Source organism: Hyperoodon ampullatus (genome assembly GCF_949752795.1).
Source record: "Hyperoodon ampullatus genome assembly, chromosome: 2".
Classification (NCBI taxonomy): Eukaryota; Metazoa; Chordata; class Mammalia; order Artiodactyla; family Ziphiidae; genus Hyperoodon; species Hyperoodon ampullatus.
The window spans coordinates 172,980,572-173,000,770 of NC_136915.1; the positions used below are offsets into that span (position 1 = coordinate 172,980,572).

General features: G+C 47.7%; 2 protein-coding genes across 2 annotated transcripts in view; both read left to right on the forward strand.

Annotated features, from left to right (window-relative positions):
• Positions 1-20,199, forward strand: part of CD247 (CD247 molecule) — a gene marked incomplete at its 5' end in the record, with an annotated part of 76,561 nt that overhangs the window by 12,312 nt on the left and 44,050 nt on the right. The gene's annotated exons all lie outside the window — the stretch shown is intronic.
• LOC307069791 (V-type proton ATPase subunit e 1-like) lies at positions 8,383-8,628 on the forward strand (the record flags this gene model as incomplete). Its single annotated transcript, XM_079728109.1, has 1 exon — positions 8,383-8,628. The coding sequence occupies one exon, from the start codon at positions 8,383-8,385 to the stop codon at positions 8,626-8,628; it is 246 nt and encodes an 81-aa protein (XP_079584235.1).

A 20,199-nucleotide genomic window follows, 5' to 3' on the forward strand; every position in this document is an offset into this window, starting at 1 on the left:
CAGTAGACGGAGCGTCTCAGGAAAGATGTTCTGTGACCCAAAGATGTTCTGTGGGCTTCCCTGGTGGCGCAGTGGTTGAGAGTCCGCCTGCCGATGCAGGGGACACGAGTTCGTGCCCCGGTCCGGGAAGATCCCACATGCCGCGGAGCGGCTGGGCCCGTGAGCCATGGCCACTGGGCCTGTGCGACCGGAGCCTGTGCTCCGCAAGGGGAGAGGCCACAACAGTGAGAGGCCCGCATAACAAAAAAACAAAAAAACAAAACAAAACAAAAAAGATGTTCTGTGACCTTGCTCTGGTATGACAGAATCATGGAATATATGAGCTGGAAAGGATAGATACCTTCAAGTTTTACTCCTGGATTTTACCAGGGAAGAAATGGTGGTCCAAGAGATCAATAAATCAGCCAAATGTCATGTAGCAGAGTCAGCTCTTGAACCCAGGATTTTTGATTCTCGCTCCAGCTATCGTTCCTCTGGGCCACCAGGCTGCCCTGTTGTAAAGGAATGGTGTTTCCTGAGCTGGGCACTTGGGTCTCAGGTGTGTGTAACGAGGCCTCACATTGGAATGGCAACTGCAAGAGGGCTGCGGTTGGCTGGACCATGTTAGTTCATCCTAGCCATGAGGCCCTGACGGTGGCAGACTGGCCACTTCCATGAGCAGGGGGACAGCCTTCAACTATTTCAGGAGGTGGAAAAAAGCACTGGGTCATCCCTACCGTGAGGAAACCCCGGATAGGGACAGTTGATACTGCTGGGGAGCCTCATTTGATCAAGTTCCCATTGTTTTTAAGTTTTTTGCCCATTAATGCCACAGGCCCTGACCTGCCCACCTACAAGACAACAGGCTGTCTGAGGGCCTTGGTTCACAGGACCTACTCTCCTGCAGCCTCTGGGAGAAAGTAAAGTCAGCATTCCTCCCAGAATCCTGTCAGGAGCAAGGCAGACAGTGGACAGGCAAAAAGAAAGCTAAATAGCTAAACACACACACACACACACACACACACAGAGCCAGAGTGCTTTTTATTGGTATAAAAGTTTAATGAATGAACAACTTACCCAAATTCCATATATTATTAGTACATATAGGTTCAGAAAATGCCTTATGTATGTAAATTATACCTCAACAAAACTGCTTTTTAAAAAAGAAAATATCAGCCACATACAAGGGGACCTTCCCCTGCTAGATGAGGCCCTTGGAAAGTTTTGTGGAAGAGAATATTATAACAACACTTAAAATATACTTAGGAGAGTGTTATCGAATCATTTAGTAATGCAAGGGTTCATTTTCTAATTTAGCTATTTTCATGAGTGTGAATTTTCACTTATTGGATTATCGTAGCATAGACAGACACATTTGGTTTTCTTTTTTTTTTTTTTTTTTTTTTTTTTGCGGTACGCGGGCCTCTCACTGTTGTGGCCTCTCCCGTTGCGGAGCACAGGCTCCGGGCGTGCAGGCCCAGAGGCCATGGCTCACGGGCCCAGCCGCTCCGCGGCATGTGGGATCCTCCCAGACCGGGGCACGAACCCGTGTCCCCTGCATTGGCAGGCGGACTCTCAACCACTGCGCCACCAGGGAAGCCCATCACATTTGGTTTTCTTAAGGAGGGATGTGCCCAGATTTTCCTGTCAGTTGTTCACCAATGGGCGACCTCCCTGGGGTGAGCAGGATTGACCCCTTGGACTTGGAAGAATTTCCTTTTAAGAGCTTTGTGTGATGCGGCTCTACCTGGGTGTCTCACCTCTCTGCCTGGCACCCCACTCATGACTAAGAGAGACAGATAAATTACCTCTTTGTGCAGATAAATCAATGGCATCTTAAACATCTCTGCTGTGACTGCCCCGGGGACATGGTGACCACAAAGACAGTGACCCACTGATCCAATGCCCTGGCAGCCAAACTCACCTCTAGTCATGACAGGGCATCTGTTAGGTTAATCTAGCTGGAGAGAGAAGACTAAAACCAGTGAGAGAAAAATCAGGTAATCTTTCTGTGAGTGAATAGGGTATGTTTTAATGATACATTTCCTTGTCAGAAATATTATCAGAGGTAGAAATAAAATGCAGAGCATAGCCGTGCCTTAATTCATCCTAAATGTATTTTCTGAAGAAGCACTATTACACGTTGGTGCTGCACCGTGATAAATCCCAGTTGCTGTGCTTGGAGAACTCACAGTTTCGAGGGCTGGTAGATGTATCCGAATAGTCTGGTAAAATGATATGAGCTGCAGTAACAGTTAACACTTGTTGAGAGGAGCTTGTTGTCTGTGCTGTTTACATGCATTAGGTCAGGTAATCCTGTGGGACTTTTATTGGTGTCCTCATATGCAGGTGGGGAGCTGAGACCCAGGGGTACAAAGCTAGCAGAGCTGGACTTTGGCCCCAGTCAACCTGGCCCCCACTGTGAACCATATTGCCTCTGGGTGTGGGATAAGAGCCTACATTTGTCATAAACTTAGAGGGAGGAGTTGAGGTTTGTTTGCCACAAAAAGTTGGAAAAGGGCAGATCTGGTGTTAGGAACAGGATGTCTTCCCTCAGGAAATCAGGAAACACCAGCTAGGGCTCTTAGAAGTCCCCTGCCCATCCCCGGAAATTCATTCCCCACCCTCAGAATGGTTCTGGGATGAGAGCCTGGGGGCACCTTCCACTCATGGCCCTTGGGACTGAGACACGTAGCCCACCCCCACTCCAGGCCCGTACTGACTTGCCTCCCTGGGACCAGCTGCTCACATGAGCCAACCTTCCTCATCTAAAGGAGTTGACTCCTAAAGGCCTTGTTCACTGAAGTTTGTAACAAAGGGATTGTTTCCCGAACTGTGTTCTGCAAGGTAGGAATGCTGTACCACAGAAAGAGGGGACGGAAGTATTGGAAACGCTAGTCTGAGCGAACCTAAGGAAGGTTTTGTTTGTTGTCGTTTCACTGCAGGACTTGTCAGAACCGTCTCTCTGCAGATGTGCCTTACACATCCCCAGGAGGAAGAGAGGGGGATACAGCATGCAGAGCTGTGCTAATTGATTTGACCCCATTTGGCATTTAGTTTTTCAGGGAACCCCTATTAAATGGCTTACGGAATACAGATGGAGAAAAGCTCAATGGAGGACTATGTTGAGTGGTTCAAAATGTTAGGGCCATCAGAAAGCTAGGCTGGAGGAGTAAAGGGATGCACTTTGGGGTCAAAGGATTTGAATGGGTAGGACTTAATGCAAAGCAGAGGAGAGGAAGACACCCCAGGAAAGGGAAGTATATATCAAAGGCATGAAAGCAGCATGAGTGCAAATGCCCAGGTAAGGGCTTAGAAGCTCCGTCCCTTTTGAGCAGCTCTGGTGCCCTTCTCACACCTCCATGGCAATCAGGACAGGCAAATGATTGGGGGGACATTTGGGGGCACTGATGGGCAGGATTGTTCCAATGAAAAGAGGGGCCAATGATACTTTACTCTTCTTACATAACCTATGTATTAAATTCTGCAACAGAAACTCCCAACAGCAGAGGAAAGTTTAGCACGTCCTTTGTAGTGGGTGGTGCCTGTTCATACCGCGTTGGCCTCCCCCTCAGCACCTGGCCTGCCTTCCAGCTGTCGCCATCTGCACCTCTTGGCCCGAGGCCTAGCTCTGGCCCTGGAGTCTGCTCTACCCTGTGCACTTACAGGCTGCCAGTGCAGGAGAATTAATGCCCTGCTGGAGCAGCCCTCAGCCAGTGACTGAATTCTGACCCAAGAGGCTTTGCTGTCACGTGTGGTAACTCTGCACTCCCTGTTCCATGCTGTTTCCTCGAATTTGCCAGCATGATGAAGCCCTGTTGTTAACAGGGGTAACTAGCCAATAAGGCTTCCTTTATTGAGTTCCTTCCTGTTCCTGCCAGACTCCCGCACGTATTTACAATATCCATTTCCTAGGGCCGCTGTAACCAAGTACCACAAACTGGTTGGCTTAAAAAGCAGATATTGATCCTCTCACAGTTCTGAAGGGTAGAAGTCCCAAATCAGTGTGTTAGCGGGGTTGGTTCCTTCTGAGAGAGAGAATCTGTTCCATGCCCCTCCCCTAGCTTCTGGCTGTTTCCTGGCAATTTTTGGCACTCCTTGGCTTGTAGATGCATCACCCTGATCTCTGTCTCCATCTCCACATGGCCCAGTCTGTCTTTGTGTCCAAACATCCCCTTTTTATAAGGACACAGTCCTATTGGATTAGAGCCCACTCCAGTGACCTCATCTTAACTTGAGCATCTGCCAACACGTTATTTCCAAATAAGATCACATTCACAGGTACTGGGTAGGGGGAGGAGGGTTAGGACTTCAACCACCTTTTGCAGGGCACAGTTCAATCCATAACACCTACCAATGCTTCCTGGGAACATCTCCCAAATAAAGTACCTGTATTCCAATCTTTGTCTCAGGGTCTGCTTCTGGAAGAACCCAAACTAAGACACCCTTTTGAAAACGGTACCTTAGGGGTACAGAGAGATTGTGAAACTTCCCAAGCACCATGTAACAAGTCCCTTGCTGTAATTATGATTTGAGTCATCATTTTAATTTCTTACCTAAATACAAGAAGATACTTCTCAACCTCTCCTAAGACTATCTGGAAGAGTTGTTTCTATGATGGCTCGATTTATTTGTTTTGAACACTGATTGTCATTCTCCATGATGTGGCTCCATGAGGAAGGGAAAGAGACATGTTAAATGCACCGGGGTCTTTGCCATTAGGTATCTCTAGGGGAAGGACACTTCTAGCTCAAGGCATAGGTGTTCGTTTCCAGCCTGGTTGACTGTCAGGCTCCCGCTGAAGTGACTGGTGTAGATGCAGACTGTGGGGTTGCTGAGCCAACTTGGTCCCCTCCCTCCCTCCGGAAGATGGAATAAACATGTCAGAGGGGAGGGTGCTTCCCATCTCAGGAGCACCGGGGTTGCCCTTTAGAAAAACATTGCCAGCACATTCTGCAATCTCGAAATGAATCTGAATGGTAATTCAAGACGCAGGGCTTGTTCTGGATTTTGAGACAGTTCTCCTACCTGCTCCAGACCCTCCTTTGCCAAGCTCCACCTCGACTCCACATAGCAGTGGTCTGGATGGCAGAGGGACCCTGACAGGAGGAAGGGCTAGGGTGGCAGCTGTGGCTGGCACCTCCTGCCTTCTGTCTGGTCTCCTTGGCTGGTGAAGTAAGAACAGACGAATTTGTGTTTCCAGGTCACAGCTGCCGGGGGCCCCGGCTGTGAGGCAGGGTGGTTCCAGTTCAGTTCTGAGTCAAGAAATGCTTCAAACATGTTCTTCTTGGCAAGAGTCACCAGGAATTGGCCATTTCTCTGTAGCTTTCTGCAGTCCATGAGCATTTGAGAAACCGGATGAGGGCCCTGACTGCAAGGAAGGGCCTTGTGAGTGTGTTTTAGTTAAGAATAAATTTTGACTCTAGTGAGACATGCTTGTTTACAAACACAGGTATGTAGACCAGGACTAGGGATGACCTTGATTTTCTCTGCTGTTGCAAGAAGATTGTGTGTGTGTATGTGTGTGTGTGTGTGTGTGTGTGTGTGAGAGAGAGAGAGAGAGAGAGGGAGGGAGGGAGAGGGAACTAGGAGGCAGAAAAGGGACAAGAAAATGTATTAAAAGGATATTCAGGGCTTCCCTGGTGGCGCAGTGGTTGAGAGTCCGCCTGCCAATGCAGGGGACACGGGTTCGTGCCCTGGTCCGGGAAGATCCCACATGCCGTGGAACGGCTGGGCCCGTGAGCCATGGCCGCTGAGGCTGCGCGTCCGGAGCCTGTGCTCCGCAACGGGAGAGGCCACAACAGTGAGAGGCCCGCGTACCGCAAAAAAAAAAAAAAAAAAAAAAAGGATATTCATGGCAAAGAAAGTAATTTCTAGGATTCCTTTTCTCTTCTTGCTAGCAACCAGCACCTCAGGGAGCTCTGGGCTGTGGGTGTGGGCAGTTGAGAAGGCCACTCTGTGAGGTTCACGTCGTCAGCAAGGAGTCCTTGCTCAGCTGATTTAGGAGAAAGGGACCACATCCTGAAGCAGAACAGTCTTCATTTATTTCAGATTCTTTCCCTTGTTGCCAACTTTCCATTTACCTTTACCTTCCATCTCTAGCAATGTTTATCGCGTGCCTGCACGCACCCAGTGTTTCCACATAGGGTCCCATCACACAGCCCGCTCAGTCTTAACGACAACCCCTTGAGGTACTCGGCATCAGTGCTCCATTTTATGGGTGAGAAAACCAAAGCTCTAAGAGGCTAGTCTCAGGACTGTCATTAGTAAGTGGTGCCGCCTAGGTTTGATGCCTGCCATTCCCAGGGTCCTCACTGTGCTGTGCTCCACCATGAATACAACTGCAGGAAGAGGTGCCATCAGAGGAGGGGGCTATGGTGTGGGATGCTGAGACCAGCTCTGAATCTCTCTCTGGGCGATTAGGGTGCTCCTGACCACATGTCTCCCCATAGGCTTTAAGACAGACCTGCCTCAGGCTCTCTCCCTGGGGCACAGGGACAACCACCAAGCCACCTGCAGCCCGTACCTCCTGCCAGCACCGTTTGCAGTTGCTCAGGGCCCACCCTCTGACGTGTGGTAACGGGGTTGGATGCAATTGATCGAGGGCTGCTGGTAAACACTTACTGGATGTTCTGAATGGGTCCACGAGTGGTTAATCCTAGGAAAGGCATGTCCTCTGGCCAAGTCCCTTCCCCAGGGCTAGCTGGTCATGACTAATGTGTGGCGTGGTCTTCCCTCACATGGGGAGGATGGTTTCTCAGACTCTCCTCTGTCCTTCTTGGCGTTGCTCAGACCCCATCTCTGCTTTGAAGCCTTTGCAGCCCACCCAGCCTGCAATAATCCCTCCCTTCACTGAACTCCTCAGGCTTTCACCGTCTGCCCCTCTCAGTCAATGGTGAAGAGCGTGGGTTCTGGAGTTACACTTACTGGGTTCAAAGTCTACTTTCGGTACTTTCCAGTTGTGTGTCCTTGGGGCAAATAAAGGCTTTCTGGATCTGGGGCTCTTCATGTGGGTAATGATACCTACCTCAGAGGGGTTTAGTGAGGAACAAAGTCTTTAATGCATGAAAAGTGTTGGGCTTGGTGTGTAGCACATGAACTCTTGATATACACCAGTTCGTAAGATTAGTGCCCTGGGCTGCCGTTGATTGCTGACTCACATCATCATTCAACTCTTGTATTATTAATTAACTTTTTATGTATGTAGTTACACGTTGCTTTTCCAACTGAAAGATTCTGGAGGCAAGGACCCTGACATTGTTTGTGTTCTTTTTATGCCTAAAGTGTTTACCATTGGACTCTCGAATGAAACCCAGTGGTTAAGCAGAGCTCAGCAAACTTTTTCTCCAAAGGACCATATGGTAAACATTTTAGGCTTATGGGCCACAGGTCTCTTTCACAACTCCTCAACTCTGCTGGAGTAACACAAAGCAGCCATGGACGATATGCAAACCAGTAAACATGGCAGTGTTCCAAAAAACTTTGTTTACAGGCAGGCAGCTGCCCAGATTTGGGTCGTAGGCCATATTTTGCCACCCCTGGTTAAGAACAATGGGATAAGAAGTCAGATGCTTGGGTCCAAATCTACCTCCACTACTTCGTATGCCTGGTTTTCCAGCTCTGCATCTGAAAGGAGGCCCTGTCTGTAAGTGTCTGCCCATCTCGCCTGATCCCAGCCCATAGTACCAGGGAGATGCCTGAGGTGCCCTCCTTAGGCAGCTGCACAGCTGGAGTGGGTGGTTGGCTCCAGTGAACAGATAGCACAGGTGTGAGCTTAAAACAAAAAATGGCCTACATTTGCTGGGGGAGTATCTTCAAGGTCAATAGCTCTCTCACTAAAGTGAAATGGAAACCCCAATGTGATTCGGCTGGCCTGAGTGATAAATGCACTTGTTATTATTCTCTGATTCGCTCTGTTCACGGAGAGTTTAGTCACAGGAGTTTCTATCCTCAGGAACTCACAGCACATCACATCACACAGCTTAATTGTCCTCATAATAATTCTGCTCTGCATAACAAGCCTTTACAGGCAAGGGGTGGGGGGCAATTATGAGAAATCATGTGTGTTAGAACTGCTACCCGTGCTTCGAGATCATCAGATACAAGTTAATTAATAACACACGTATGTGTATAGGCCACCTCTCTAATCTTAAATTCAGGTTATAATAAAAGGATGGCATATTCTATTTTCAGCCTTCTTTAACCCTTGAAATTGTGTTGATTTTGAAAGTAAAAATCCAGCATCCTGTTAAGTTAAAGAAAGACAAAAATAGATGAGAATTATAGAGCAGTAAGAGTCTGGCTCAAAGTGGTAAGAATTATTGTAGGACAAGAAAGCATTGGGACTTCCGGTGGGACCAAAGTGAGGCGGCAGGGCAGGGGCTGGCACCTCCCGCAGCAACCATGGCACATACCGGCCACACCGTGCCTCTCATCGTGATGAATGTGTTCTGGGGCTTCGTCGGCTTCCTGGTGCCCTGGTTCATCCCTAAGGGTCCCAACCGGGGAGTTATCATCACCATGGTGATGACCTGTTCGGTTTGCTGCTGTCTCTTTTGGCTGATTGCAATTCTGGCCCAACTCAACCCTCTCTTTGGACCACAGTTGAAAAATGAAACCATCTGGTACATCAAGCATCACTGGCCTTGAGGAAGAAGACCTGCTCTCCAGGGCTCAGTCATTGAGATCACAAAGAAAACTCCTCTAGATGCAAAATCACCTCCATACCCAGACCACCTTCCCTGAGTCATCCACTTTGGCCGTCAGCTGCCTTAAACGTTCACACAACATTAGAATATTTATTCTACAAAGCAGTATTTTTTCCTGTCACCTTTTTGTACACTTTGATGAATGATGTGCCTATTGAATCTAAACTGTGCTGCCTCTATAAAATCTTTATGTAATCTTCCGAGATAGAAAGTGCTGTTCTTCTGAGAAATAACATTACTCTGTCCTTGGGACCTGTGGATCTGAAGATGGCTCCTGCCTGCTTACAATATGAGAATCGGCGACGTGTTTAAAAACTGTTACAGGACAATAAGACTCCAGTGGGGCAGTCAGTAGGAGAACATATTCAGAGGGAAAATCTGTCCCACCAGAACTATACCAAAGTATATTTTCAGGATGAATTTCTTATTTCCGCCCTCTTTTGGAATTAATTATTTTTCTGCTTTCTATGGAGAAGAAAAAAAGAAAAGAAAGCATTGGGTGATGTCAAGATCTCATCATCGGGAAAATGGAAAGCTACATCATAAACATAATCTGCCTAATCATCCTAAGCCTTCTCATTGTAAAGGATGTATTGTCTTCTCAGAAGCAGTAATCTCCTTAGGGGCATGAGTAAAATAAGTTGAATTCAGTTTCCCTTTCATGATATAATGAGTATTTCTCCAGTGCAGCATAAGAAATAGAATATCACCCAGGAGAAACTTACATAGGCAGTGATAATGTGGAAAAATCTAATAAGGAGAACCCACATGCCCCATGGAGGAGAAGCCCTTTGTGTGTGTGATCGTCATCTTGTGAGTGCTTCGATCACACTTTATAGTTTTGCCAAGTGCTTTAATGTAAATTACTTCATGAAAAATTCACATCCCTTTAAAATGTATAGGTTAGCCCCCTTTTATTGGTGGAGAAGCTAAAGTTTAAAAAAGATAAGAGATTTGCTCAAGATTAGTTATTGGTAGAGCTGGAAATTGAATTCCATTCTTCTGGGTCCAAATCCAAGTTCTTCTCCCAGAAAGTTATGTGTGGACAGGTTGTAGGTATATCTGTGGCCTGGAGCAGTGGCATGCAGCGGGGTGAGCAACCTTATAGAAAAGAATACACTCAACTAAAATTTGCCTATGAGCTTCCATTATTACACATACTTTCATTTTCTATTTATTTTCCTCTTAGAGGTCAAATTTTCCATTCCTGATTTTAACCCAAAGAAGGGCTAAGTAAATTCCATGGGCCACTCTTGAAGAAGGCAAACTGGAAAAAATATACAATGCCAAATGACTAGCCTAACAGGGTGTGGACACCTTGGTCACCACTAATTCTTATACAGTTTAACCCTAGTGACAAGTTTGCAGGAACAAAATAGCTACTGTTCTTGATATTTGGTCTCCAGGTATGTCAAATACCTTTTGATTGAGTGCTCGGAGCAGGACTTTTCAACCTCTGCACTATGGCATATAGGGCTGGATAATTCTTTGCTGTGGGAGGCAGTCCTGTGCATTGTAGCACATTTAGCAGCATCCCTGCCCTCCACCCACTAGATGCCCATAGCACCTCCAAGTTGTGATAACCCCAAATGTCTGCAGATGTTGCCAAAATCCTAGGGGGCAAAATCTGCCCCTGGTTGAGAATCGATGGATTAAAGTCATCATTTTTATGGGTTAATCACACATTGATGGGTTAGGCCCTGATGGACAATCTAGTCTGACTTCATTTTGGTCATTAAGTTGACCAGCACAGGAGGCTAGCAGTAGATACATTGCTAATCACTTTCCCGGACAGGGCTGTCCTGTGAGAATGGCTTTTTGACAGCTCTTCCCAAGGGCAACAACTATAAATCATGGAAAGCAGCCACTTAACATTGGTTATCCACAGTTGGCAAGTGCCTCCTTCTGTCTTCCATTTGCATTTCCATCCAGACTGTGGGACTGAGGGAGGTGAGTTTCAGCAGGAAGTGGAAAGTGCATAGATTTAGGAGCCAACCAGACCTACATCGAAATTCTGGCTTTATCACTACCTAGCTAGGTGACCCTGGGCAAGTGACTATACCTCTCTGAAACTGTCTGCTCCTTTATAAAATCAAAATAACTCTACCTACCTTAAAGAATTTGGGAATTAAAGGGCTCAGATGGAGCTAGGCACATAGTAGCACTGTAATAAATATTTTCTATTACTATAAATCAAAAAAGAATGAATGCCTGAATAGATAAATTTAGAAATGTCAAATGGAGTGTCTACCAGTGGCCAGGTCTGTCTGGGCTAATCTCAAGTGTTTTCTGATGATCTCTGAAGCATGCGCCCATCTCGAGCTCCCTCAAGGCCCTCTCTACCTGTTCCCTCTCCAATGTCCCTGTTCCTCTGACTCTTGAGGGACCTGAGTGTTCCAGAACAAATGGTCGGAAAGGTGTGGATTCATGTAGAAATATGTCAAAGCATTGTTGGTTTTAGCAGCTGATCTGTTCTGGGGTGTGAAAAACAACCAAAGTCACTAAGCCACAGAGGGATAGAAATGTGAACAGATGGGCAGATGGGAAGGCAGCTCTTCACCTGAGCAGCAGGGAAGTTGCTGCCCTGGCCGGGGCTGGAGGAGAGGCTAGAGGACAGGAAGGGTGGCAGAGAGCTGCCATGGCCAGGATCCCAAGGCCAAGCTGCTAGCACCCATCGCACATCTGCAGCAGGGTCTATACTAGGCACCAAGGAGAAAGGGCCAGACCCTCAATAGAATATTTGGTCAGGACAGCCCTGGGTAAAACGATAAAGGAGACTTTTTTAGTACCATCTCTCTTCCCCTCTGCATCATGGAATTTATGCTTGGTAAAGAAGCTAGGAGGGCTTCCCTGGTGGCGCAGTGGTTGAGAGTCCGCCTGCCGATGCAGGAGACGTGGGTTCGTGCCCTGGTCCGGGAAGATCCCACATGCCGCGGAGCGGCTGGGTCCGTGAGCCATGGCCGCTGGGCCTGTGCGTCCAGAGCCTGTGCTCCCCAAGGGGAGAGGCCACAACAGTGAGAGGCCCGCGTACTGCAAAAAAAAAAAAAAAAAAAGAAGCTAGGAGATCTCCTTTGTCCCTTTAGTTCACTGGCCCCAAGAAAGGAGGTAGCAGAATCATGAAGCTGGTGGTTGAGCCAGAAAGATGCTGGAGGTGGAATTCAGGTCATGGATGGCGTTCGGTGCCCCTTCTATAGGGAGTTCTAGGTTTGTTCCAATTGACAGTTTGTGGTTCTAGATCTTCAGCCCAGGATGGACTCCTAGCCCAGTGTTCCTTCTGCTCTGCCAGGCTCCTTCCCCCATCCCTGTGTCTTATTTTAACTCTAAATTCTAGGATAATAGGTATCCAAGGAGATCAGTACTTTTTCCAAATCAAATACCAACAATATTTACAACCTTTATGTCCTTATTTACTTGATGCTGCCCCTAAAAGTAGTAATTCACCACCAAGAAACGTTCTCCTGTCCTAGAATACTAAAGAAAATGAGAAATAAGCAAAAGATGACTTGGAAGTCAGCAATTCTACTGCATCCTATTTAAAATTGGATGGATTTTAATACCTGCTTTTAGAACCTACAACACACACACTTTTATTTATTTTATTTTTGGCTGTGTTGGGTCTTCGTTGCTGCACACGGGCTTTCTCTAGTTGTGGTGAGCATGAGCTACTCTTCGTTGTGGTGCACGTTGCAGTAGCTTCTCTTGTTTGCGGCACACGGGCTCAGTAGTTGTGGCTCGCGGGCTCTAGAGCACCGGCTCAGTAGTTGTGGTGCACGGGCTTTGCTCCCTGGTATGTGGGATCTTCCCGGACCAGGGATCAAACCCGTGTCCCCTGCATTGGCAGGCGGATTCTTAACCACCAGGCCAGCAGAGAAGCCCAACACACACACTTTAAAACACAACATTTTTCATATTTTAATGATTACAAGGTCAAAGCATACTTATTGTGGAAAACTTAGTAAATATAGAAAAGAACAAAGAGAAAACAAAAATTTTTAAAAATTTTGCTACCAAGACTCATTAGTATGTTGGTGACTATCCTTCAAGGTTTGAATATGTGCATTTAGTTTTGTAACTTTTTTTCACTGAACAATAAATCATAGCCATCTCTCCTTCTTGTTAAGTATTTCTCTATATCAATTTTAGTGCCCATAGAGTACCATAATTTATGCCACCACTGCCTATTGTTGGACATTTACATGGCTTCACATTTTGATGCATTATGAACAGTGCTGCTGTGGGCATTCCTGTGCATATATCTATATCCACATTTGGGGTTAGTTCCTTGGAATAAATTCCCGGCAGTAGACTTGCTAGGTCTCCCCTCCCCTCAGTGTCCCTGCTTCCTGGAGCCTGACTCTGGTGCATTCATGGGCCCAAACTTGGCATCACCCATCTTCCTCATGAAACTTCCTAAACTCCAGGCCTATCTCCATCTGTTGGAGATCTCACGTGTGACAGGATACACATCACACCCCTCCTGGCCTGCTCTCCAAAGGGCAGAGCTGATGGCCATTTGTAACCATGGTGGTCCAGACCAAGAAGGGTTTCTCTTCCTCTCCTTATCAGTCAGACTTCTCCTCCATTCCCCACTGACACCATTATCATCAGACATACTTCGTTAGGAAAAGGAAGGGAAGGCAGAAGCTGTGGAAGAGGAACGAGAGAATGGAAGAGAATTTGCAAAAAATACAGCAACAGAGTGACGAGTCTTGGCTCTGAAGGCAGACCATCAGCATTCGAATCCTGCTCTGCCATATTCTAACTGTGTGACCTTGGACATTTAACTTAACTTCTCAAAGCCTCAGCACCTCTATCCGTAAAATGGGTGCAGTAACACCTATCTCATATGGCTGTTGTGAGGATCCAAAGATGTAACCCGTGTTAGCCCTTAACCCAGGGGCGACACTGAGAAAGAGCTCAGCTAAGCAACATCTGTCTCTCTTTTTTTTTTTGCAGCTTTTTTTGTTTTTTATTGAAGTATAGTTGATTTACAATGCTGTGCCAGTCTCTGCTGTACAGCAAAGGGACTCAGTGTTACACATATAGACATTCTTTTTTAAATACTCTTTTCCATTATGGTTTATCCCAGGAGATTGGATGTTGTTCCCTGTGCTAGACAGTAGGACTTTGTTGCTCATCTATTCTAAATGTAATACGTAGTTTGTATCTACCAACCCCAAGTTCCCAGTCCATCCCTCTCCCTCCCCCCTCCCCCCTTGGCAACCACAAGTCTGATCTCTATGTCGTAACAGCTGTCCCTTGATGCTTACTCTATGAAGCAGAAAGGGGAAAGCTGGAGAAGGAAAGTGGAAGCTGGAAAGAAAAGAGAAGAAAAATTAAGAAAATGGAGGGAGGGGAGGCAGGAAAGGTTTGAGGGCGGCAGTGGAATCATTTTCACCTGCCCAGAAGTGGAATATGTATGGAATCCAAAAAATACCCAACCCCTTGCCTCCACCTGCCATTCCCCATCGCCTTCCTCTCTGCCCCCAGTAGACCCCATGGCATCCGGGGAACGAAGCCTTCTGTAACTGTGGGACCTGCTCCTCCAAGCTGACACCATGCTGGGTGTCCCTGGGCAAGACCGCTGGCTCAGCCTCCTCCCTCACACCCACCCGCAGCGGGGTCCCTTTGAGATGGATTTGAGTGTTTTCTCACATCCCACTTAGGGCAAAATGAACTTTCAGTTCAAAAAGAGGTTTTGGGGGGATGTGGTGTCTCCCACCTGGGGCTAACCCTGGCCGGGGAGGTTGTCGATGATTTGAAGCTGAAGACGACAGCCTACGTGAAGGGAGAGGAAAATTCCCCTCCCTGCTAGTAAGAGGCTTCACAGAGCTCACCAGCCTGTTGTTTTCTTGGTGTTTCTTTTTTTGTTTTTTTGTTTTTCTTCATACACATCAGCTTCTAAATTTTACAAGCTGTTGCCTACCTTTATCTCTGAAAGCAGTGGAACATGCTGGACTCAGAAAAGTAAGTGACAGTGAACCGGAGAATAATGGATGGGGTGATAGAGGCAAGGTCTCCTGCTTTCCTCAGCGCTATGAGAGTTAAGCCTTTCTGTGGACAAGCAGCCTACCCACGATGACTCCTAACCTGCTCACCTCTTCTTTCTCTCCTCCCCCCTCACAGATGTGGAATGTGACAGTCTTAATGCCTAAGACAGTTTTAACAGTATGTCTAAATTCCGCAACCCCTGCCTTTTTTTTTTTTTTTTTTTTTTTTTGCGGCACACGCTAGTCTCACTGTTGTGGCCTCTCCCGTTGCAGAGCACAGGCTCCGGAAGCGCAGGCTCAGCGGCCATGGCTCACGGGCCCAGCCACTCCACGGCATGTGGGATCTTCCCGGACTGGGACACGAACTCGTGTCCCCTGCGTCGGCAGGTGGACTCTCAACCACTGCGCCACCAGGGAAGCCCTCCTGACATTTTTTATTGTGGTAAAATACTCATAAAACTTACCCCCTTAACCATTTTAAGTAGACACTTAGTGGTATTGAGTATATTTGTATCACTGTGCAGCTACCACCATCCATCCATCCACAGAAGTCTTTTCATCTTGCAAAACTGAAACTATACCCATTAAACAATAACCCTCCCTGCTCCCCTCCCCCCAGCTCCAGGCCACCATCATTGTACTCTGTGTCTCTATGAATTTGACTGCTCTAGGTACCTCATATAAGTGGAATCATACCATATTGCTCCTAGTGTATCTGGCATATTTTACTTAGAATAACGCCCTCAAGAGTCACCCATGTTGTAACATGTGTCAGAATTTCCTTCCTTTTAGAGACTGAGTACTGTTCCATTGTATGTATATATCATATTTTGTTTATCCATTCATCTGTTGGTAAATACTTGGGTTGCTTCCACTTTTTGGCTAGTGTGAATAATGCTGTTATGATCATGGGTGTACAAATATCTCTTCTAGACTCTGCTTTCAGTTCTTTTGGGTATATACCCAGAAGTGGAATTGCTGGATCGTGTGCTAGTTCTATTTTTAATTTTCTGAGGAACCGCCAAACTGTTTTCCACAGTGGCTGCAGCATTTTACATTCCCACCAATAATGCACAAGTGTTTCAATTTCTCTACATCCTCATCATACTTGTTATTTTCTATTTTTTGATAATAGCCATTTTATTTATTTATTTATTGGCTGTGCCATGCAGCATGTGGGATCTTAGTTCCCCGACCAGGGATCAAACCTGCACCCTGCAGTGGAAGCACCGAGTCTTAACCACTGGACCACCAGGGAAGCCCGATAATAGCCATTTTAATAGATGTGAGGTGGTCTAAATTTTTTTTAAAAGGAAGAGAAGCCAAAGCTAGGATTTCAGAATTTATAAATATAGAATAAAATATACTATTTAAAAATGACAAGTTAATTTAACAAATTAATGAGTTAAACACATAAAAATATAACAACTGCTTATATAAGTTCCTTCTGAGATGTCAAAAGGAGAAAAGAGAGAAGGAAAGGGGAAAACAGAAAGAATGGGAGAAGAAAAATTAAGTAAAATGGGGGCAAGATGAGGAGAAAAGGTGAAAGGGCTTTGAGGGCAGCATCTAGAATAACCTTTTTGGCATTGTGAGGCCATTGGCCCTCCAGATGCGCCCCAGCCCTCCCGCACGTATGGACGTATTTTTCTGAGGGACATGGATTGCTTTCTGCAGTGGTTCTCTGTGCTGGGAGGGACACAAAGATGAGCAAGCTACTGTTCCTTACTTGGGCCAGAAGGTCAGCAAAAGGGGGTGGAGATGGGTGGCATCTGGTGGCTATACCGGCTCTGCGTCCCACGCGGAGAGGCCGGCTTCCTCGCTGGGGCTGCCTGTGCCAGTACCCCAGCGTGGGCACAGATCAGAGGCAGGGCTGGGTGGCATTCAATCTTGTGTTTCATGCACTTTTAAAGCCGCTTTTGAAGGAACGAATGCATCACGGTTCTTTCGTTTCAGGGAAAGCGCCTGTGAGAGAGCAGGAGGTGGGGAAAACTCAGAGCTGGGAGGGGCCACCCTGGGCTTTGGTCCAACAAAGCCGCCGCTGCCCAGCAGCTGGGCTCTTGCCCTTTGAAAACCAATCGGCCAGGAACCCCTCGGCCTCTTTCCCTCGGGCCAGTCACATCACATTTTACAGATCTCAGGAAAGAAGACCCAAGTCCCTGTCCTCTGGGTTTGTGTCCTGGCATCCCCGACGTATCAGTTTTCTGGGCAAACACAGGCTCTAGGTGAACAGCAGCATTTTGCTTCTCTGGTCCCTGAACGGGGTCACGCTTCCATGGAATTCCACGACCAAACCAGATGAATAGAAAGAAAATGAGCAGAGCCAACTAAGTAGACAGGGCATTGCTGGTGTCTCAATGGGAGTGTCACCTATTCACAAAGCAGGCAGGAAATCTTTAATTAACCCTGTTTCCAGACACAAAAGCCCGTGATAACATTTTATCCTATTTGAGTACGTATCTTCAAAGAAGGCTATGTGGGAGCCCTTTTATTTTTGTTATTGGACTGCTAATTTAACACCATGTATATTTTAAACTGTCCAAGAACACAAAACCTGTCCCTATAAACACAGAGGATGGGGGAAAATCCATCTTGGAACTCTCCCTTCTCTCTTCCATTTTTATTCCACAGTGGCACATTCCTCTTGAGAAAATCCTGCCCTGGATTTTTATTAGTCTTTTGTAGGCAGTCAGGTATTAAAACCTCACAAATCCATTATGTGCTTCTCAGCCCTGCTTTTCCAGTTGCTTCTCCACGAGGTGTGGACTAATGAAATGGAGGGGGAGGCAGCTGCTTTCTCCCTCTTAGAAGAGGCTGAGCCCAAAGACAGACCATCCTTCAGAGACCCTCAGGGCAGGCTTCCTCCCTGTACTCACCATATTCTTGCTGCTCCAAGTTTTAATTTAGAACTATTTGAATTACCAGAATATGCTCCCATATGTGGCATAAAAATATGCTTGCACCTATAGAAAGGGATATATTGGTTTTGCTCCATCAGAGAGGGTCTTTTTCTATTTTCTAAAAAAAGTCTCAAGATTACCATTATGTCATCTTAGCAATGAAATTGTTTAAAAATTTTTTAGTACATATGCTAATAATATCTAATATTATTCTAATATCTAATAATAGAGCCGTATTCTGATTTCCACTTTACAAGGCACTCTCATAGTATTATCTCGTCAACGCCTCATCACAAACCCTTTGAGAGAGGGATTGTCATTCCCACTTGACAGATGGGGAACCTGAGGTTCTGGGTGGCTCACTGAGTTCCTTAAGGGAACACAGCTAGAAAGCAATATTGTGGGACAAGGACCTGCATCTTCCAATGCCCGGTCCAGTGCTCCTTCCCTTTGGCCCTGCTGCCTTGTCACAAAAAACACTCGATAAAGCATTGTTGGAAGGATGGTGGGTCCGACTCTGTGAGATTAGTGACCCCTTTGGTCAGAACGGCCAAGTGTGGTTATGAGTTTGAGCCTGGACAAAGGCACCAGGCTGAGGCTGCCAGTGGGTCCTGGAAGCTCCCTGTGCCCCCTCACAGTGGGCGCCCAGGAGCACCCACCTGAAGGAGGGGTGTTGATAGCCTAGGGCTGGCCTCCACAGAGATGCCTCTTTCTAACTCATTCAAAAGTGTACGAACAGCTGGCCGTGGCCCAGCGTTAGTGGTCAGAGCTCTTTCACAAGGTGGGAGGGGGCTTTCCTGTGCTGACCCTCTCAGTAGGCGGCAGGTCCCACAAGCCAGAGAGAAAGGATGTGGTAGCAGAGACTGGCCTCTGCAGCGTGGGAAACAGATCTGCATGCCATCGGAGGGGTGCCTGCCAGACTGTATGCTCTGCCCTGAGCTCAAGTCGGGCGCTGGATGGGGTCCTGGGCCTGAGGAGATCGGGGCTCTGGTCCCAGTTCTGCCACTGATCCCTTTCTGTTTTATTTCTGTATTTCCGTTGAGACAGTATGTTCACAGAAGCAATCTCTGTTGAGTCCCACCACAACCCTGTGGAGTTGGCCTGTGATGCTCAGAGAGGTTCAGTGACTTGCCCATGGTCCACAGCACTTTGGCCCCCAAGGCCAGGGCACTTGCCACCTCCCTTTGTTGTGTCTCAAGAGCTGCAGTGATTCAGGCAGGTCCTATGTCCCTTCTGAATTGGATTTCTCATATGAAAAATGAGGGAGTTGAGGCCAGAGTCCACCTGCTGATGCAGGGGATGCAGGTTGAGCCCCAGAGGGCTCGGTCTCCTCAACTGGCACTGTAATTGATAAGTTAAAGGTATTCGAATGTTGGCTAGCTGCTCGATGGGTACAGCTGTGGGGAGTATTAGATCAGATTGGGCAGCTCAGAAAGGGCCCAAGCCAGGGCTTACCCCAGGCCTCTCCCCGCCCCCATTTTAGCTACTCATCCACCTTGAGGCCAATTTGGGCTCTGCCCTAAAGGACTGTGGCAGCACGTGTAGGAGAAGCCACTTCCCACTCCCCGCCACCCCACCTCCCCTTCCCAGGCTCTCTCCCAGTAGAAGAGACACAAGGCCTTTGGGACCTGAGTCCAGAAGGATTCCTTAAAGTCACTCCGGCCCTCCACGATGCTGGGAGGCCTGAGGCCCGGGCCTCCCTGGGCTGCTGCTTCCATAGCATCCGGGTTTCCTCTGCTGCCTGTCACAGCTCCCCTCTCTTAAAGGTCAGCACACGGCCCCAGCCTGCAGGGGCTTTGCTTCTGGTGAGGGCAAGAGACGGGAGAGGGATGTGGGCAGAGGAGGGGAAGGCAGGGAGTGCCAACCCACTGTGCAGAAATGTGCTTGGGAGACACTCACAGAGGAGAGAGGCTCACTCAACCTAGGTACGACCCGAAAGTCAGCGTCTTGACGACCAAGCAGCCTCTTGGCTGTCGGTGGGGAGGACCCGCCTGCCTTCTTTCTTTATCACCATTACCTGCAGGAGCTCAACATTTCGAGAGCACAGTTCTGAAAGATCACGAGAGAGAGGAGATGTCGTTTTGACCCCTTCATCCCAGAGCCGTGGGGGATGGGGACTGAAGCTGCTGTGGGTTCAAGATCATCCTCAAGTCAGGGGACTTTTCAGGGGAAGGCCTCTAAATCCTGCTGAGACAGTTCAGAGCGCTGAGCCTCCTCCTAAGAGGGGTCCACGGGGTGACTAGAGCAGGTCCCCAGGGAAGGGGGGTGCGTAGGTTGCTTAGGCAGGGCTCACACCCAATGAAAGGTACAGAGAAGCCTGCTGCCAAAGGCCGGAAACCAACTTCAGTGGAGGCCTGGGGGCTTCCCTGGTGGCGCAGTGGTTGAGAGTCTGCCTGCCGATTCAGGGGACACGGGTTCGTGCCCCGGTCCGGGAAGATCCCACATGCCACAGGGTGGCTGGGCCCGTGAGCCATGGCTGCTGAGCCTGCGTGTTCGGAGCCTGTGCTCCACAACGGGAGAGGCCACAACAGTGAGAGGCCCGCGTACCACAAAAACAAAAACAAAGAAACAAAAAAAAATGGAGGCCTGGGGTCCTTCTCAGCACCCAGTATAGGGCTTTTC